At 40.0% G+C, this 20,528-nt stretch overlaps 1 protein-coding gene across 21 annotated transcripts in view; it reads left to right on the top strand.

Annotated features, from left to right (window-relative positions):
- DCUN1D4 (defective in cullin neddylation 1 domain containing 4) overlaps positions 1-20,528 on the top strand; it is a 68,583-nt gene that overhangs the window by 39,387 nt on the left and 8,668 nt on the right. For all 21 annotated transcript variants that reach the window (XR_011502237.1, XM_070505899.1, XM_070505901.1 and 18 more), the window contains 3 exons: positions 1,392-1,462; positions 5,903-5,994; positions 13,727-13,835. Coding sequence is in view for 20 of the 21 variants with exons in the window: in XM_070505899.1 (XP_070362000.1) it covers positions 1,392-1,462; positions 5,903-5,994; positions 13,727-13,835 (272 nt within the window). In the remaining variant the exon portion in view is untranslated. The remainder of the gene's footprint in view (positions 1-1,391; positions 1,463-5,902; positions 5,995-13,726; positions 13,836-20,528) is intronic.

The raw sequence follows: 20,528 nt of genomic DNA, 5'->3' as shown, positions 1-20,528 counted from the left end.
GGGGACGAGGCTCTGGAATTGGGGAGATCCTGAGGAGACTCCTGGGGTAATGTCAGTGAGAAGAAAGCCTGGACAGGTTAGTGCAGAACAGGTGCAGTGAAGAAATATTTGGAAGGTAAAATTGGCAGAACATGTGATAGTTGATTGGATGTGGAGAGTGTAGGAGAAGGGAGGAATCCAGGAGACTCCCAGGCTTCTGTTTCCAATGGCGCCACCAGTTGAGAGAGAATACAGGAGGGTAAGCAGGCTTGCCCTCCTGTGAGGATAAGGGAGAGATGATTGGCTCACTGAGGTGGTGGCTGAAAATCTGAAAGGCAGGAGGAAGAGATTTGAGGCAGAATGTAAGTTTAGTTGTGGCAGTTAAACAGGAGGTGGGGTAGCTGGACGGTGATGTGGTAGACAGTTCAAAGGGCAAAGCCTGGGCTGGAGAGAGATCTGGGTAGTACCTGAAGCCTTGAGCATGGCTGACATTTCCTAGGGAGACTGGATAGAATGGACTAGAAGAGGTTTGAGCACGGAGCTCTGCACATCAAATGTAACAAGTTGAGAGAAGCAGAGGAGCCCGTAAAGAAGCCAAAAGAGAGCCAGGAGGAAAACCAGATGAGAGGGGTGCTTCCAGAAGCTGTCGGGGGAGACAACGGTTTTGTGAAGAAAGAACTGCTTCAGACTTTCAGATATCACAGAAAGGTCAAATAAAATAACGGTTGACTGCATCTGTTAGATTTGGTGATTGGGGGGTTATTGGTGACCTTGGGAAGAAGAGGGTCAGTGGAGAGAGAGGAGCAGAAACCAAATTGCAGAGGTTGAAGAATGAATGGGAGATGAAGTAGAGGTGGGACATGTGGACAGTTCTTTAAGGAAAAACGACTAAAGCTAGACTGGGAAGGAGGAGGCTCTATTGCCTTATCCAGAACAAAACGACTACTTGGTTTTTTTCTGTGTAGAAGAAACAATTATGTTATTTCCCAATTAATTTTATAAAGAATATTATGTAGTTCTTTTGTGTCTCCAAAAATTATTGTATGTATTGAAATTACTACCAAAATAAGAATAGAGGTTTAAGCCACTTTAAAGAGCAGGAATTGAACTCATGTTAGCCTTGTCTTTCGACACACGATATCTGTACATATGTCCATCGGTTGAAGGACATGGTGATAAATTAACTTAAATGATTGTGCAGGCCAGAATACTTTAAAGACATAACTGACATTCCAGAATACTTTTCGCTTTATACTTTGATGATTTCTTTCTTTGGAAAGGAGTTATGGCTTTTAAATGTTACTTGATTTTAGTTTACTTTAATAATGAATATTTTGACAGTATAATACTATTACAGTGGTAGTAGTGTACATGGTTAGATTTAACTTATATAAAATTGCATTTCACCACAGGTACTGATGATGTTGTAGGTCCTGAAGGCATGGAGAAATTTTGTGAAGACATTGGTGTTGAACCAGAAAATGTAAGTCTAACTTACTAAGTTGGGTCAATCACTTGATTATTTTTCTTAAATCTTGTGTCCCTTAACAAATAAAGCAACGATAAGGAATGGCATGTTAGTTTTTACGAGGCAATATAAAAAATTAGTTCCAATTCTAATTTTATTTGTAAGCAAAATTTTTTGTTGTAATTGCTATGGTGTAACTACAGTCAGTTATTTTTTTTCTCTCATTACATTTCTTAGATCTAAAAGGTACAGTAACAAAAAGTAATTAAACTAGATGTTTAGCAAGTGGTGTGGGCATGTGTATGGCAGATCAACTAGGGGACCAAATCACCGTGCATTGTGTACCTTAGTCCCCCTCCGTAGTTGTTCCAGACTAATGTAGTTTTTCCAGGACTTGGAATAATTAATTATTCATGAGGATTTTGGGTAGGTTGTAATTTTCAAGAATTTTTCACAGGTCTTGTACTTCCTATTAAATTTAGCTCAGAAAGTGATAGCTTTTTAATGTAAAGGCCTTAAGTATTTCCTTTAAAAAATTTAATTAGAAGTTATAGTGTATGCTTAATATTTTTCTCTAATTCTTATCATCATGTTATTGTTGAATATTTTTTCCTGTTTCCATATCTTCTCTCTTACATTAAAATGAAAAATTTTGCTCATACAAGTGTTCTGGCTCATTAACTGTGCAGTTTAACATTACATTAGCCTCCAGTTTAATGAAAATGTCTTAGATGCTAAGTGAATTTATGATCTGGAAGAGATCTCAAGAGATCATCCCCTTCATTCAGACTGTTTGCAGGATTTCTGGTGCCCATGCATGTATGTCATGCTCCTAAAGAAAACTAGGAGTTGAAAGTTCACACTTTTTTACCCTTAGAATTTCTATGCCTCCACCCCCGGGCCCCCCACCTCCCCGCAATAATACTTCAAATTTTCTAGAGAGCCTTTGGAATCTCTTTAACTCATTGTTACATGGGTTTTTTCCTTGTATATTTTTATTTTAATGTGATGTAGTTCAGGTATCTTGATAAATTATTCAACTTGGGGACAATGGGTCAGTTGAATTTTGCCTGGTCTAGTCTGTGGACTAGTCGTAGACATAGAAAAGACCATTTCACTGACTTTCAGAAGGGAGTTTTCTGCTGGGAGCTGAGCCAGCTTGGCAGAGTGCCTTCTGAACAGTATCATAAGAGGCCAGAGTGAGTTGAGCCTGAGAGGGGATGCAGAGTTTCCCCCTAGAGGACAGTGATGAGCACGTGATCAGAGGAGTGGGCAGCAGGGCCCCACAGTGAGGAGACTGGGCAGCAAACGTCAGGCAGCAGGTGTTCGAGGATTAGGTGAGCATTGTACTCGGAGGCACAAAGGTCTGTCAGGGGAGGGAATGCTGATGTTGATTCTATCTGAAAAAAAAGGGAGGCACAGCCCTTCCAAGTTCCTCACCCCCAAATACCAGTACTCAGTAAAAGGGAGATGGTATTCCTCTCCTTTAGTTCTCTATTTCTGTAGGAATAGAAATAGTCTTGAAATGTTGAACTCTGTTGAAGACTAAAAGACCGAAGTCAGAATATTACTCCAAAATATTTATTACTGTACTTCAATTCTGAGACACCACCAGTAGAAGTTGTATTATTCTATATCATCACTAAAAAGGAAAAAATGTTGCTATAATAAACTCTGATATGTCATGATTGTGGATTCATCCCAATTTCAGAGACATTTGAAAAACAGCATTAGAAAAACAAGTGGTAAAATAGTGTTTTAAAGCCCTATCTGCGTTGATGAGTTAAGCACTTTGAAGTATTTAAAACTCACACCTTGCCCAATATTTATAGCTTATGAAATTTAAGCAGGCTTGTAAAATTCAAGTCTGCTTTCATTTACTAAAGTAATAGCAAATTCTTTATTTAAGTAGCTATCTTAATGAAAGGTCCATTTTGTGTAAGGAAATACCCATTCTGAATATCTGCTTTGTCTGTTTAGCCATATTTCATGCATATTTGTATGTGTGTTCCTGTGCCCTAACCATTTTTTTTAACTTAAATGGTTATGTGGAATTTTAAATCTTTCTAATGAGGACTGAGTATAGATATAGTTTGAGAATATACCAAGCTTGAATTAAAAAATGTGGGTTAGTTCACCCAGGTAAATTGAGATACAGGAGTCAGAATTCCAAGAAAAGCTGAAGGATGAGGAGAAAATCCACTAACGTGTGAATAGTTTGAACAACATGGAACCTCTTCTTTTTGGGAGATTCTTCTGAATAGCCCATTGGTCTCTTTTAAGTTCCCATTTTTTAACTTATTTAACAATTGTATTTTGTGACAATGCACATAATATGTGGAAACATTGGTTTACTAATCAGTCCTAGTAATCTACCTAATAATCTAGATTTTTAAAATCTAAAAAACCTAGTAACTTTTAAAAAGTTGATATGTACTGATTTAATTAATATTTGATGAAAGATCCTAGAGATTTAGTGGGTTCTCACTGATATTTTTTTCCAAAATGGAAAACCATAAAGTCAGCATTAAGAGGGAGCTTTTCATCTTGTGGTTATAAATTAGACAGAGCTGGAGGTTTTTGGTGCACAAACTAGCTTTTTGGCAAACAAATAAGAGGACAGACCTTCTGAACCTCCTAAATACCATTGTTCTGGGGCTCTTAATGTACATGTTGGCTCTTGGAGGCTAATTAAATCCTCTAAAGGGATTTCTAACTGACTACCTACCTCGTTATTTCATGTTAGATCATCCTGACTCCTCATCACCACCCCATCTGACCCAGTTGGGCACATGGACGATGAGTCTGATGGTTTGGGACAGTTCTAGTTGGAATGAAGCCTTAGGTCCCGTGTAAAGAAACCAAATTAACTGCCAAATGTGGAGTAGGCTCATCCCTGGCCAACTTATTACAGAAGCATCTATTTTCTTCCCATTGCCTTTTTTTGTTAGAACAAATGGAGATAGCCTATCATCAGTGTATATGCGATCCCCACTTTAGGGCTTGGGTGTCCCTCATGTATGAATGACTGTGCAGAGATCGCCAGCCCTGCAGAGTGGCAGGATGCTCCTAAGAAGGCCCTGTCCCTCTTCTTTACCTCTCTAGGACTGACATACTTTCTTCTTTAGTTACTTCTCATCTTATCTTGGGTCTTGGAGGTAGATCAGACGGGAAGGCTTCCTCCTCTTCCGCAATCACAGATGGCCTCAGCTCTGTCCCTGTGAAGAGCCCTGGATAGCTTGACGGTGGATGCACTTTTGAAATGTAATTTTGTCTTTACACCTCCAGGTGTTTATTAAACTCACCATCAGAATCTCTGGGCCGTCTTTTCTCTAAAGCAGCCAATTAAACGAGTGTAAGCAGTGCCATAAACTAGAGTTGTGGCAGCTCCTGACACCTGCAGAATGTCAGAAGATTCCCTAAAGCAGGCGTGGTGCCCAGAGAAGTGATTGGGCCGCACCCCTCGTCCTGTGCTCAGTCCAGGCACGGTACTATTTAAGTGGAATGTTGGCCTACTTTAAAGTAATGTCCCCTAGTGTATATAGATGAGTTCACAAACATTAATGTAATTGTCATACAACTTCACTGCATATGTCCCATCATCTACCTTTTTATTTTATTTTTATTCTTATTTTTAGTAGCCACATAGGTATTTTTATTGAAGAAAGATGAATATGCCTCACCCCTTTTGGCACAAAAATAATTTTGAGTAAAAGGTTAAAACCTTCATGTTGTATCCGTGAGAACCGTTCCATTATTCCAAGAATGATTGATGGGAAAATACTTCACTTACAGGAAAATCACAGTGATACAACACAATACAATATAAGTACAATCCACTTTTTTCCCCCCACCTTTTTATTTTTTAACACTGTTCTGCACCTTGTTCTTTTCACTTAAATCTTTGAGGCTGTTCCCTCAGTACCTATAGCTCTGCTTCATTTGTCTTAATGGTGGCATAGTATTCCTGGTACGGGATGTATTCAGCAAAGAAGTATTTAACTAATTCCTCCTTAATAGATGTTTGGTTGTTTCTAATCTTTTACTACTACAAATAGTCCTGCAGTAAATCTTGTTAAATACACATCTTCGTGTGCATGTGCAGGTATGTCTACAAGATAACTTGCCATAGGTGGAATTGTGGAGTCAAGAACTTGTTCTGATTTTGATAGATATTGCAAAATTGCCTTCTGTAGAGGTTCATCACTTTATACTTCCTCCATCGTGTGTCATAAGAATTCTTGTTTCTCCAGACCTTTGTCAACGGACTGAATTATCAAACTTTTAGATGTTTACCAAACTAGAACTCATTTTTGAGGTAACCCTGTTCATACTTCAGTGACCAAACCACCGTGAACAGAAAGCATTTGGCCAGATGTTAATGTTTCAATCCTGAGATCTGTGATTCTGATTTGACTGTCTTTCTGGTTTTTTTTTTAATTATTTTATAAACAGGTAGTTATGCTTGTCCTAGCTTGGAAATTGGATGCACAGAACATGGGTTATTTTACTCTACAGGAATGGTTAAAAGGAATGACTTCTCTACAGTAAGTCCTGAGGCTGCACTGGGCGGTCGAGGGTGGGGGGGCGCGGTCCCTGCTCTCCCCAGCTGGCTGCCTCCTCCCTGAATCTCAGCAAGCCTGCAGTGGATGGCTGGAGGAAAGCCAGCTGATGGGCAGGCTTCACCTGTGGTGGCCATAGGTATAAAGACCAGGCCTTGTTTTTATATGATGAGGAGGGCTATTGTGGATGAATTTTAGCAATTAAAGTTTTTATGTAATGTATGTTGTTTTATTTTACTGTTCTAGAGCACCTCTGCTCAATAGAAATAGACCAACCATTTCTCATATATGTGGGCCACATATGTAATGTGAAATTTTCTAATAGCCACATTAAAAACAGTAAAAAGAAACAGCTAAAATTAATTTTATTATATTTAACCAAAAATTCTATCATTCCAACATGTAATCAGTATTTTTAAAATCAGTGAACTATTTCACATTCTTTTTTCATATTAAATCTTCAAAATCTGGTGTATATTTTACATTTATGGTGCATCTCAATTTGCATTAGCTGCATTTCAAGTGCTCAGTAGCCACGTGTATCTAGTGGCTACTGTATTGGAAAGCACAGGATTAGAGCTTAAAAAGCAAAGGCTTATTAGCATCTGGTATATAGTTAGTGAGAAAAAATTGAATAAAGTATAACTTGTAAGTGAAAATATTTGATATCTTCTATTTTATATATTCTGATTTTAGCTTTGTACAAAATTGAAACTTCATTACTCTAGTGTTCAAAAAAAAAAAAAATAATAATAATGAGGGGCCAGCCTGGCAGTATAGTGGTTGGGTTCGTGTGCTCTACTTCGGCAGCCTGGGGTTTGTGGGTTCAGATCCTGGGTGCAGACCTACACATCACTCATCAAGCCATGCTGTGGTGGCATCCCACATATAAAATAGAGGAGGATTGGCACAGATGTTAGCTCGGGGCAGTCTTCCTCACCAAAAAAAAAATAATAATAATAATGATGATGATAATAATAAAAATTCTGTTCATATTACCTGGCCCAGAATAAGAAAAAAAAAGTGGTTTTATGTGTTCACTTTGTGCTTGCATACGTGTGTGTGTGTGTATGTGTGTGTTTGCTAAGAGTTTCATGCAAGAAAACATACGCTGTTATTCTATGTTATGCATTGAAGGACACAGTTGAGGTGGACGACCGAACATTTCAAATGCTACTGGAAGACGAAGTGCTGATTCTTAACTTTGATCTTAAGTACTTGGAGTGACTTCTCTTTTTCTTTTCATTTTAACTAGGAATAATAGACTTTGATTTTTACTGGATTAAAATTAGAGTTGACAAGGTTTTATGGTTTTGTTTAAGTAATTTTGGAATTTGTCAGCTCTTAGTACCATTGTCTGTTTTTGTTATTGGCAATAATGCTTTATTTGCATTTTGCTTTGGTAGTGTGTACAGCCTGTTCACTGTTCTCCCATTTGAGCCTTGCGGCTACCTTGTAAGGAGGACAGATCGGGCTTTATCCTGCACGTTTTACAAATGAGGAAACTGAGGCTCAGAGGGGATGTGTGGTTTGTGAAAGTAACTGGCAGAGATGGGAAGAAAACTCGAGGCTTCTGGTTCTTAAGTCACATTCTTCCTCTAACAACTATTGTCTGATGGCAAATGTTTTGGGAAAAGCCAAGTCACCCTTTTACAAATGCACTTTCCTTGCAGCGTGCTCTAGAATTTTAGGGTTGAGTCTCTGAAATCTCTTTAAGATTGTGTTTCTCATGTTGGGGAACATCTTATGATTTTAAGCGTCTTAACTCTTTCATTGTTTTCCTCTCTACCTTTCTTTGTTGCTTTCCAAATAAAGCACATGATGGCTGCTCTTTTTAAGCGTCCTTTTAATGATGAATGCGATATCAAAATTTTATTTCAAGGCTTTGGAAGAGGCACCGTTAATATTTTTTCAGGCGTATTTTTATTTGCCTTAACAGAGTATAATGTCCAGTTTTGTATACTTCTAGACTCTTTTTACATTTGTCTTTACAAAAGAATGTCGCATGATGCCAGGCCTTGCCCATGTGTTTTGAGGGCCATATCTCTTGGGAAGTGAAATATGTGGTTTCCTGGGAGAGGTCCACGTCTCATTCTGGGCGGGGGGAGGGTGACACACTCTGCAGGCTCTGTGTTGAGAACTCTGCTTGCCACTTTGTGTGACACAGGTGGTGGCAGGTGAGTTCCAATAGAATGCTGCCACTTGGTCCTTGGTCCTTGATTCAGGCTGTAGTGACAAGCCGGATCCACTGGAAAGGCGTTGAGGAATCTGCTTTCTTTTTGTAATATAAAGTTCTAAGATTGGTTCCCTCCTCCATGAGGTGGAGATAATTACTCAGAATAACCTTCAAGGTTCTTTGTAGTTTAAAAATAGTCCAACTTCAAATTTTAAGAACCTCTGGCCCCCTCTCCTTTCAGCCTCCCTCGATTCGTCATTTGTTCAGCAAATATTTGAATGGCAATGATGTATTCTAGGTCCTGGGAAACAAAACCCACAAATAAGATAAAGTCTTGTTTGGGTCAGGGGCTTGGAAGCAATGTTCAGGCAAAAGATCCCAAAGTAATAAGGTCAGTTCTCTTTAGCTCCTTGAATTGACTAAATAGGTACTGTATTTGTAAGGTACATGCACCCAATAAATAAGAATACTCAAGAGGCTGATTATTTATATGCTCTAAAGGTGGAAAGTAGTCCATCTTCTGAATTATCTGTTTTGTCTTCTATTTTGTTTTTGCTCATTTTTGGTTTTATTAAACCTGCCCAGTGAAATGGACCCAAATTACAGATAAAATGTATGTGACAAAACCTGTACTTGTATATTTTAGTACATTTGATTAAAATGTTAAGTTTTGGGACCGGCACCATGGCGTAGTGGTTAAGTTTGGCATGCCCCACTTCAGTGGCCCAGGTTTGGTTCCCGGGCATGGACCTACACCACTTGTTGGTAACCATGCTATGGCAGTGACCCACATACAAAATAGAGGTGGACTGGTGACAGATGTTAACTCAGGGTGAACCTTCCTCAGCAAAAGAAAAAGTTAAAAAAAAAAAAAAGTTACAATCCAATGGGAGTGTGCTAGAAATGGAGAGCCCATGGGTTTTGGAACCAGACTTTTGAATCAGTTCTGCCACTTTCTGGGTGTCTTTGGTAGTGTCTCTAAAACCAGGAAGGTGAAGTGGTGAAATGTGGCTTACACCTGGGCACTCAGAGCTCACTCTCCTTGACGCTGTCTATAGGAGCTGTGTGCATGGCCTGTCCAAGGCTGGTGTTTGTGAGCATGTTGGAGAAGTGACAGCAGCTGGTAGGGAACGTCCATCCCCAAGCTCCCTAGACCATTCTCAGTCAGAGAAGGCACAGCTCGTTTTTGTTGTTGTTGTTTATTTTGTTTGCTGAGGAAGATTAGCCCTGAGCTAACATCTGTGCCAGTCTTGCTCTACTTTATATGAGGGTTGCTGCCACAGCACAGCTGACAAGTGGTGTAGGTCCATGCCTGGGATCCAAACCCACACACCCAGGCTGCTGAAGTGGAGCGCGCCAAACTTAACCACTAGACCACGGGGCCACCCCAAACCCAGCTCTTGTTTTCATTGACTATTTGGTTTATTGCCTCATTCCAGCATGTGAATTTAAGTTTATGTCTGATGAATTAAGCTTATAAGGAAGTTGAAGCTAAAGAAAGCAAAACAAGTGTCTTTAGAGTTATAGCTAACTGCATAGAACCGATGATGGGCTGGAAAAATATGTTTGGGCTGATTAAGTGAGGAAAGGAGGGTCCCCTGGGTAATGGGGGAGAACTGCCTCTCATCTGACTTGATCTGGTTTGAGGACTATTGCCCTGATTTCTCTTGCATCTAAATCTGTTAGAGCAGCAGAACTCTAATAAGAAATGATCCCACACTATGAGCTCATTTTGTTTTGGGAAGTGATGCTCCTTAGCGGTGTGGCACTGTCACTGTACGACTTCTGTGAGTTTCCTCATATATGGTACACAGAAAAGCAGGGGGAAGCAGGGGAAGATGTGGCTGCTTTCTGAAAAGTCAGGCTGCTCGCCTAAACTTCTCCAGCCTGTTTCTTCCCGGGCGCTTTGTTAGAACCGAGTCTCTCTGCAGATGTTCTTGTGGAGTGGCCACTAGATGGCAGCATATGGTTCAGACTGGGTGACTCAGAGGCCTGTTTCCCTAATGGGGGTTAGTCCAGGGCCCCTTTTAAAGCAGATCAAACTCTTTATTGACAATATTAGCTCTAACCCATGTAACCATCCTTAGTAGATAGAGGAAGTGAACTGTTACTTTGTGCATTTTATGCTTAAAACATTGAGAACTGTTAGTTTCCTACACTCCAGATGAGATCTCTGAGTGTCTTTCAAACACAGGCACATCTTTTGCCAGGATGGCTGGACTCACTCCCAGGCGTGCTGTAGAACTTCACATTTTCCCTTGCAGCTCTACCCAAAGACTTGCAGCTACTTTATTTTCTTTTAGCTCTGTAGTGGTTATCTAAATGAGTGGTTCCTGCTCTTGAGTCTGCTGAAACGAACAGCTGCTCTTCTTCCTCTCATTGGGCAGGGCTAAACTGGACCGCTGGCCAAAATCTGGCCAATTCCTGTCACTTTGGCCCTTGACCTTCCTTTCCAGTGAAGATCAGGGACCTGGGCCTTATATGGTTTTGAGTTAGCTGATTTCCCTCCTCTTTGACCCTCCCCCATATTATTTTTAATAAATTATTATTAGTTTTATACATGGTAAAAAAAAAAAATCAAACCATACAGCAGAGTGCCCAATGCAAAGTAAGCGGGGCTCTCACTCCTGTGCCCCGACTCCCACTTACTGTCTTCCTGTGTATTTTTCTACCCTCCATCACCCTTCATTTGGATTTAAGCCCTAGATTTCTAACTAGGCTTCAGTATCTCTTTTTTTCCTTCCCCAAACCCCTCTCCAGGGAGATCCAAAACGAGCTTTTCAAGATGCAAGCCTGATTGTGGTCTCTTCCCTGGTAAAAGGTGGCTTTCATTGTTTCTAAGATTCAGTGAAAAAGCAAAACACTGTGGGCCACAAAAACCCTTTATGGTCTGGCCCCACCTCCATTTCAGCCTCATCTTGTACCACTTCCCCTCTTATTCTACCCAGTCTAGTCTTAGGGGTTTTGTTTTAGTGTTTGGACTTGCCATGCTCCCTTCTGCCACTGGGCCTTTGCCCATGCTGTTCCTTTTATCTGGAAAGCCCTCCCCTCCAAAAACATGTAGTTTCTGCTTATCTTTCAGCTCTCAGCTTACATGTCAGTCCCTTAAAGAAGGCTTTTCTGACTTCTAAAATAGTCTAATTTTAATCTTTTTTTTTTTCTTTTTCACTGAGGAATATTAGCCCTGAGCTAACATCTGTTGCCAATCTTCCCCTTTTTAACTTTGCTTGAAAAGATTATCTCTGAGCAAACATCTGTGCCAGTCTTCCTGCACTTTAGATGTGGGTCACCGCCACAGCACGGCTGACAAGTGATGTAGGTCCACCCCTGAGATCCACGTCCTCCAACCCGGGCTGCCGAACTGGAGTGTGCTGAACTTGACCACTACACCACGGGGCCGGCCCCTAATTTTAATCTGTTTTAGTTTTCAAACATCAGGAAGAAATAAAGGACATTCTAAATTGTTATAGACTCATAGAAATGAATCATTTACTCTAATTTTGGCTTTTAGATATTTTATCATCTCACTAGATCATGGGGACTATTTTGTAGTTAGCTACAAAAAAGAAGCTTTTGCAAATTTATTGCTAAAAATAGATCAATGTGCTCTATTTTGAATCATATTTTAGTTTATAAAGTATGTAAAATATTTATGTTGATAATACTTGTAATATATATTATTTATACTTAGTAGTAGGTAAAAGCTCTCCAGAGAAATATAAGGAAACACATCCAACATTGAGAAGCTTTAATATTGCTGGCAAAAATGGTAACTCTTGGTTCTCATTTTTAAGGACTAGATATTAAGAATGAAAAATCAGTTTGTAAAAATAACCAATTAGTGGGCCAGCCAAGGTGGCCTAGTGGTTAAGTTCGGCATGCTCTGCTTCGGTGGCCCAGGTTCGGTTCCCAGGTGCAGACCTACACCACTCATCTGTCAGTGGCCATGCTGTGGTGGTGGCTCACATACAAAAAGAGGAAGATTGGCAACAGATGTTAGCTCAGGGCAAATCTTCTTCAGCAAAGGAAAAAAAAACCCAGTTAGTCTACTTTCTTAGGAAAAATAAACAGTGTGTCACTTACCTCTAAAAATAGGTTATCATCAGAGACCGGCCTGGTGGTGTAGCGTTTAAGTTCGTGTGCTCTGCTTCAGTGGCCTGGGGGTTCACTGGTTCAGATCCTGGGCATGGACTTATACCCTGCTTGTCAAGCCATGCTGAGGCAGGCATCCCACATATAAAGTAGAGGAAGATGGACATAGGTGTTAGCTCAGGGCCAATCTTCCTCAGTGAAAAAGAGGAGGATTGGCAGTGGATGTTAGCTCAGGGCTAATCTTCCTCAAAAAAAAAAAAAAAAAGTAGGTTATCATCAGCAGGACTCCCTGGAGAAATAGCTGATTTCAAGTCTAGGGTAGGGTGAGTACAAGGTGAGCTGGAGTATCTTGTGCCAGAAGCAAGGACATGCTCAAAGACCGATGGGGCCATGTCACAAGGACACTGGAGTCAGCCTGAAGGATCCACTGCCCAAATGAGGACAATTTTTACATCAAAAAGAATAAATACAGTAGCATTATAACATGGAATAAAAAGCAAAACTCCTTCAGTCCAGAAAATAATAAAGATAGTTAGTACAGCTCTTGTTTATAGAAGAATTCAGCCAATAAATTTAAAAGGCATGATAGAGTTAGAAAAACCACCGTTGTGCATCTTCAAATGTAAAGTCGGTTCAGGCAGGTATCATCAATGGATGCTAAAACCACTGGCTGAAGGTTATTGAGGAACAGGATAGTCGCAGTCTCAAGATTATGTACTGTTTCAAAGGGGGAAAAGTACCTTTAGCTGGAGAATCTGGTGGACACTGCCTTAATCAAGTGAATCAACTTAATATCACCAATAATGGGACGGACTGATGTTATGAGCCTCCTCATCGGGGCCACTGAGAAAGCACATCACGTGTAGCGTTCCTGTCAAAAATATTTAACCTAAATAGAATTATAGGGAAATTATCTGACAAATTGAGATTCAAAATTGACATTGTCAAGAGAGACAGAAAAAAGATGGGACACCCTTCTTGAGACTAAGGAGACATCTCAACTAAGAGCAATGCATGAGTCTTGGTTGGATCCTGGATTGAAAAAAAACAGCAGCCATAAGGAAAATTGGGGAAACAATTGAGATATTTGCATGTAAGTTGTATATTAGCTAAGAAAGTTAACGTTGATACAGTATTAAGAATGATAATGGTATTAAGTGTTTTGGGGTGAAGGGTCACTGTATTTGCAACTTTGAAATGGTACACGGAAAAAGCACACCTACGTGAAAGAGCACAATGTGGGAAGGTTCCTTATGAATGGAGGGGTGGGTATTTGGATGCTTATTTACTATTCTTTCAACTTTTGTGTACATTGGCAATTTTTTAAAATAAAAAGTGTAGGAAAAAATAGGTCATTGTGGCCTCAGGGTTTTATTCTGTCTTTTGGTGTTGTGTGTCCAATTAAGGAAAAAACTCAGGTTATAATTTACCTTTATTCTGTTTTTCTAGATGTGATACAACAGAAAAACTCAGAAATACTTTGGATTACTTAAGATCATTATTAAATGATTCTACAAACTTTAAACTTATTTACAGATATGCGTTTGACTTTGCACGGGTGAGTTCTCTGGAGCCTATCCAGATGTGTCCCTGCCCCCCCTCCCCTTCTTTACTGCCATTTGAGGTTGGTTTTTACATGGTACAGCCAAAGAAGTTGAATAAGTTACTCCCAGGATGCTAGTTAGAATTTCTTTGTATACATGTACGCTTTCTCAGCTAACTCTGATTCTGGGCAAAAATGTAGTATGTTAAGCAAAAAAGTGTAGTGGCAGACCTTTAGTAGCTCTTGGGATTGGCTCAGAAGTAATTTGTAAATAGGCATGTCGTAGGCAGTGTTCTAAATGTCTCTTAGATAAGCCTGGGAAAGCTTTTCCTTCTCACAAAACAACACACCTTCACCCGTTGAGTTTATTGGAATAAGCTAATCAGATCTAATCCGGTTTCACTTTGGGTGCTATACCGCATTTGGAAATCATTTTCAAACCTAAGCTAATTTCAGTGAACATTATTCAAACAGGTTCTAATCATCATTTTGAAAGGTGATCATCTTGTTTGTCACGTAGTGAGCAGGGTCCAAATATGTGACAGTGGTTCTATTGGAGTGAAATACAGTCTTTTCAGCCTGGTCACCATAGGTAGTGAATTGGAAGGCACCCGTTGGCATTGCTTCCTTCCCACACAGTCCACAGCCCCGCAGCTGCACTTTATTCAGGAATGGGCTTCTCATGTTTGTGTGTTTGGTGGACTCAGGTGACTAGGTTTTCTTGATTGATTGCATTTTTTAGTGATTTTTTTTTTTAAGCAGAGAACTCAGTGACAAATGATTTTTTTTGTCTACCACCATGCTGATGTTTTTCACTTTTTACCTGCTTTGGCTCTGCTAGTTCAGCAAAGGTTTATTCGGTGGTGAATTCTGCTGCATCTCCAACAACATTAGTAGTTCTCTGTGCTGTCCTCATTCGTGACTTTTTGCCTTGTCACAACCTTCAGATAAAATCACAACTTGCATGAGAATTTATAGATGTTAGAAATGATATGGTGGAATTCAGATACAGTGTTTTACTAAATGGCATTTGTGTAATTGTATATAGAAGTTATTTGCCAGATGCTTTTAGAATAGATCTGTAGTCTCTAGGATAAATACTTTATTACATGAGATTTTTTCCTCTCACAGTCAGCTATTTCTTATTGTATGGGTGAAAGTTAGTTTAGAAGCATTATACCTTTTCACCAAAAAGAGCCCTAAACAGGAGGTCAAATTTCCCCTGTAACTGCTGCGTTGGAGCCAGGTTCCATTTTCCTGGCCCATGGCTTTCCATCCCCTTCTTGGTCAGCCACCATCTTGCAAGGGCTCCTTTGGTCCTTTCTTTCTTGGTGCTTTCACCACAGCCCTGCCTTCTCAAGGCCCTTTTTGCCTCCTGAGTCCCCTGCTATGGTAGCCTTCTTTCCACATCCATTCGCTTCTCATCCAGCGTTCCCATTGGTGGGGCATCGTTCACCTGCCTTCAGCCCCAGGATCACTCGGCCACCTTCAAGCTCACGAAGCCTCCAGTCCCACTTCCTTCATATTAACATAGTGCTCTATCATGTGGACGGTACGACTGTTCCCACCACAACTGTGAGTGACAGACAGGGACCGTTTCAGTCTGCTTCACAGAGCAGGAAAGTGAGCCTCTGAGAAGTGGAGAAATTGGACCATGGTCACATTGTTAATCAACAGGAGATCCAGGACTCAAACCCAGGTTCTGGCACCGCGTCCAGTCTGCAGGTCACTCCAGACCCTCGCATCGAGTCCCAAGCTTCCTCTCCCACCCGATGCCTGTACTGTGGTGAAGTCAGATTAGCTGTTGACTGAGCCTGCCGCCTGCCTTTTGTCGTGCTGGACCTCTCCCTGGAGCCCTGTTTGTACTCCCACAGCTCTCTCCAGCGTCAGGCTTCTGGGCCCAAGCCACATGCTCCCACTTTTCACACAGTCTCCCGGTTCCTCCTGTCCCAGAGGACACTCTTACATAGCCCTCACGTCCCCTCTAGCTTGCCTTTGGAGTTTGGCACAGGCCTTAATTTTTTGTAACAGATTAAGGGACTACGTGTTTTCTTTCTTCATATCCCTAGTAGCAGCCAGCAGAGTTCTTTGCTTTTAAGGAGAGTATCAACAAGTACCAGTGAATTAAGCCCTTTTATGTAAGGATGAATAACCACCCACAGTTAATCACTGCCGCATAGATTCAGTTCAGCTGAGATATGCTCTAAGGTGAATTTGTGACTGAATCCTTTGTTTTGTTTAGCTGTATCCCACAAGTTTTGAGATGTTGTGTTCATTTGGATTCAGTTCAAAATATCTTCCAGTTTCCCTTGTGATTTCTTTTTTGACCGATTTGTCATTTAGAAATGTGTTGTTTGTGTTATTTTCCAAGTATTTAGGATTTTCCAAGTAATCTTCTATTATTGATACCTAGTATAATTCCATTGTGGTCAGAGAACGTACCGTGTATAATTTCAGTCCCCTTAAATGTGTAGAGTCTTGATTCATGGTCCAGGCTATGGCCTGCTGTGATGGACATTTTATGCGTACCTGCGAAGAGTGAGTGTTCTGCTGCTGTTCAGTGGAGTGTTTTATAATGTCAGTCACGTCAGGTTGGTTGTTCTCCTCTGTCCTTACTGATTTCTGCCCACTGTTCTCCCAGTTACTGAGAGAGGAATGTGGAACTCTCCAACTATAATTGTTTCTCCTGTCACTTCTGTCATTTTTTTTGTTTCATGTATTTTTGAAGCATGGATATTTGGATTTAGATACACTTACCATTGTTATGTCCTCTTGAAGAATTGACCCTTTAGCGTTATGAAACGTCTTTATCTCTGGTGGTGTTCCTTGTTTTGAAGTCTACTTTGTCTGATACAAATATAGCCATTCCTACTTTCTTTTGATTGAGTCTGCATATGTCTTTTTCCATCCTTTTATTTTAAAACTACTTGCGTCTTTATATTTGAAGTGGGTTTCTTATAGAGAGCATATAGTTGGGTCTCACAGTATCTATCTTAATTGGGCTGCTTAAACTGTTTACTTTTAATGTAACTATTGGTATTGTTAAGTTTAATCTCCTATTTTGCTATTTTTTCCCGTTTGTCGCATCTGTTTTTGTTCCTCTTTTCTTCTTTTTATGACTTCTTTTGGATTGAGTTTTTTTAAATGATTCCATTTTAATCATTCCATTCCTCTGTTGCCTTATTAGCAGTTTAATTTTCTTGTGGTTCTCTAGGCTTTCCAGTATACATCTTTAAATATCACAGTCTGTCTGCAAATAATCTTATACTGCTTCACGTACAATGCAAGAACCTTTACAACAGTGTACTTTCATTTTGCCCTCCCATACTTTTTGCTTGTTGTCGTATATTTTACTTACATATTTGCTATAAATTTCACAATATATTGTCTTAGTCTATTCAGGCTGCTGTAACAAAATACCAGAGTCTATGTAGCTCATAATTAACAGAAATTTATTTCTCACGGTTCTGGAGGCTGGGAAGTCCAAGATCCAGGTGCCAGCAGATTAGGTGTGTGGTGAGGGCTCCCTTCCCAGGTGGCTGTCTTTTCGGTGTGGCCTCACATGGCAGAGGGAGGAGAGCTCTTTATAAGGGCGCTAATCCATAATCATGAGGGCTCTGCCCTCATGGCCTGATCACCTTCTAAAGGCCCCACCTCCTAATGCCGTCACCTTGCGGGGTAGGATTTCTACATCTGAATTTTAGGCGGACACAAACATTCAGACTGTAGCATATATTATCATTTTTGCTTTAAATAGGCAAAAATATCTTTTATATTTACCCAAATATATACCATTTCTTTCTCTTTATTCCTTTTGTGCCGATCCGGATTTCTGTCTGTATCGTTTGCCTTCTGGCTAAAAAATTTCCTTTAATTTTTCTCGTAGTACAGAGAACTGTATTGGTGATGAATTCTCTAAGCTTTTATTTTGCCTTCAATTTAGAAGATACTTCTCTGGATAAAAGATTCTAGAATGACCATTTATTCTTTCAGTACTTAAATGGTAGCTGTTGTCTTCTGTCGTGTGTGGTTTCTGACAATAAGTCTGGTGTTCATTATTCCTCTGGATAGTGTCTTGTTTTGTTTTGTAACTGCTTTTATTCTCTTTTCACTGCTTTTCAGCAAGTCGATTATGATATACCTTGACAGAATTTTCCTTATCTTTATTCTGGTGGGGGTTTGTTGAGTTTTTTAGATCTGTGGACTTATAGTTTGTATTAAGTTGGGAAAATTTTCAGCTGTTATTTCTTCTAATATTTTTTTCTACTCTCCCTCTGCCCTCCTTCTGACACTACAGACGTACTTATGTTAGGTGCTTGATGTTGTCCCACAGGCCACTGATGATGCCATGTTCAATTTTTTGTATTTTTTCCTCCTTTCTGTTTCCCTTTGGATAATATTTATTACTATGTCTTCTAATACTAATATTTTCTTCTGCAGTGTCAAATCTGCTGTTAATCTTAGTGTATTTTTCATTTCAAATACTGTATTTTTCATCTCTAGAAGTTTCATTTGAGTCTTTTTAATATCCGTTTCTCTCCTCATCATGATACTATTTTCTTTTACCTTCATGAACATCTAGAACATGTGTATAACAGGTTTTTTAACAATTTTGTCTTCTGGTTCCATCATCTCTGTCATTTCTGGGTCTAGTCTATTGATTAATTTGGTTTTTGTTTTTTTGTGAAGAAGATTGGCCCTGACCTAGCATCTGTGCCAATCTTCCTCTATTTTATGTGGTATGCTGCCACAGCGTGGCTTGACGAGTTGTACTAGGTCTGTGCAATAGAAGTGGTTGTGTGGAGGCAGCAGACACGGGTCTGGCGGGGTGGGGGGGGTGGGTGAGGCCTCGTGCTGAGAGGCGGTCATGTGAGGGTGAGTCTGTTACGAGCCAGTCCTCCCCACCTGTGCCTTGATTGGCTCACTCTTCCAGCAGTAGGTGCCACTGCTTTTACTTGCCACCTCTGAGGAGGTGTTTCAGGAAGACGTAGGAGGTCACACAGGTGAACGCTGAGGCATCGTCTTCCCTCTGAGTAAAGCAGCAGCTGAGTCATGTCCATTTAAAGTGGAAGTGTTAGGGATGTCACTCACAGAACTCGCTGAGGAGGGTTTTGCTGGGTCTTGTGTTCAACAGCCCCTGTTAACAGAGGATTCTGCCCGATTCCAGCCTACATCTGTCATGACCGTCTGAGTCCCTTCCTCTTCTGGCTTGACTCGGTTTCTCACTTCGTAACCAATGTATCTGTCTAGTTTCCCTCTCCACACCGCCCCCCAACACACACCCCTCTCTACTTTTTCTCATATTTTCACTGTAAATTATGAAGAAAACAGAAGGTGGGCCTGGGTAAGGACAAAAGTAGGAAGAATATATAGTCGTCTAATCACAAGTCCATTATCCTGAAAATCTTGTCAGTTTTGTCCGTAAGATTACTCTTCAGTTACTGTGGAGTCACACGGATTTGCTCAGCAGTTATTTATAACGCTAATTGGACGATATGTCTCTTAATATTTAAATCTTGCTTCCTCATTACTTCTCAGGGAAGTGATGTATGGTCCACACTCAGGCTTGGGGTCTGACTTCCTTGTTCAAGTCCCAGCTCTGCCACTTGTTGACTGTCATTTAACTCCCTATGCCTCAGTTTCCTTATTTATAAATTGGGGATTCTAATAATGGTTATCCTAACAGAGTTGTTGTATTAAATGAGTTTAAGGATAAGGCACTTAGAACAATTTCTGGCTCGGATTAGGTTGTCGATAAAAGTTACCCATAGAATTAGCAATAGTTTTTCAAATATCCTTCACTGTTATTACTTAGGTGTCTACAAATGTCAACTTTCAAATTATGCCTTTTTTTCCCCGTTAAGTAGTACTTAACAGTAATAGAATCTGTGCCAAATAAAATGACAGGGAAAGGCTGTGCCTGTTGGCAGATTTTTTTCTTTTGTTTTAAAGGAAATGTCAGTAGTTGAGCTTAATTGCCTTGTAAACATTGTCGTCTGTAAACTAATGCTGGGTAAGTTCTAAGAGCACACTTACTTAGTTTCGTTTTTCCCAATGGGAGGACAATCTTGAGTTTTATGACTTTTTGCTTGTTTTTAATGTGTATTAAAAAAAAAAAAACAGCTCCTGTTCAAAAACCTGATTGTCTATGCATATTTTCAGTTTTATAAACTGAACCACATTAGGATTCGAGTCCCTGGGTGCTATTTTTACTTATGTTTGCTTACCTAGGTAGCTGTGTTAAGGAGGACTGCATTTTCTTTATTTTTTGTGATCCCTATGGTCTCAAATGAGAATTCTGTGATGTGTATCGTAGGTCTTCAGTTCGGGCCTTTTGGTTTCACCTACCAATTTCTGACTCAATTGTCACCATTTATGTTTGTGAATCATGGTCACTTATGTACTATTTCTTGAGTTCAACTAGTTGCTCTCAAAAATCTTAGGGATTTTTTTCCTGCTGTTGGAGGTCTTTTTCCTTTATACTTTTAATAATTCAATGTTTCCCTTTTCACGTACAAGTCTTAAGCTATTAAAACTTGGTGAAAATTGGAAATAGATCATCTGAAATCATTGGGGGCCTCTGATAGAGCATCTGGGAACCTAGATGTTTAAAGATTCATTTTTGTAGTTATGTTTACAATTAACTCTTTAACTGCTCTGTTTCAGTTACTGTTTCTGAAGTCACTTGTGACATTTAAGGAAAAAAGG

Source organism: Equus asinus, chromosome 3 (genome assembly GCF_041296235.1).
Source record: "Equus asinus isolate D_3611 breed Donkey chromosome 3, EquAss-T2T_v2, whole genome shotgun sequence".
NCBI classification, from domain to species: Eukaryota; Metazoa; Chordata; class Mammalia; order Perissodactyla; family Equidae; genus Equus; species Equus asinus.
This window is presented reverse-complemented; position numbering and strand designations above follow the sequence as displayed.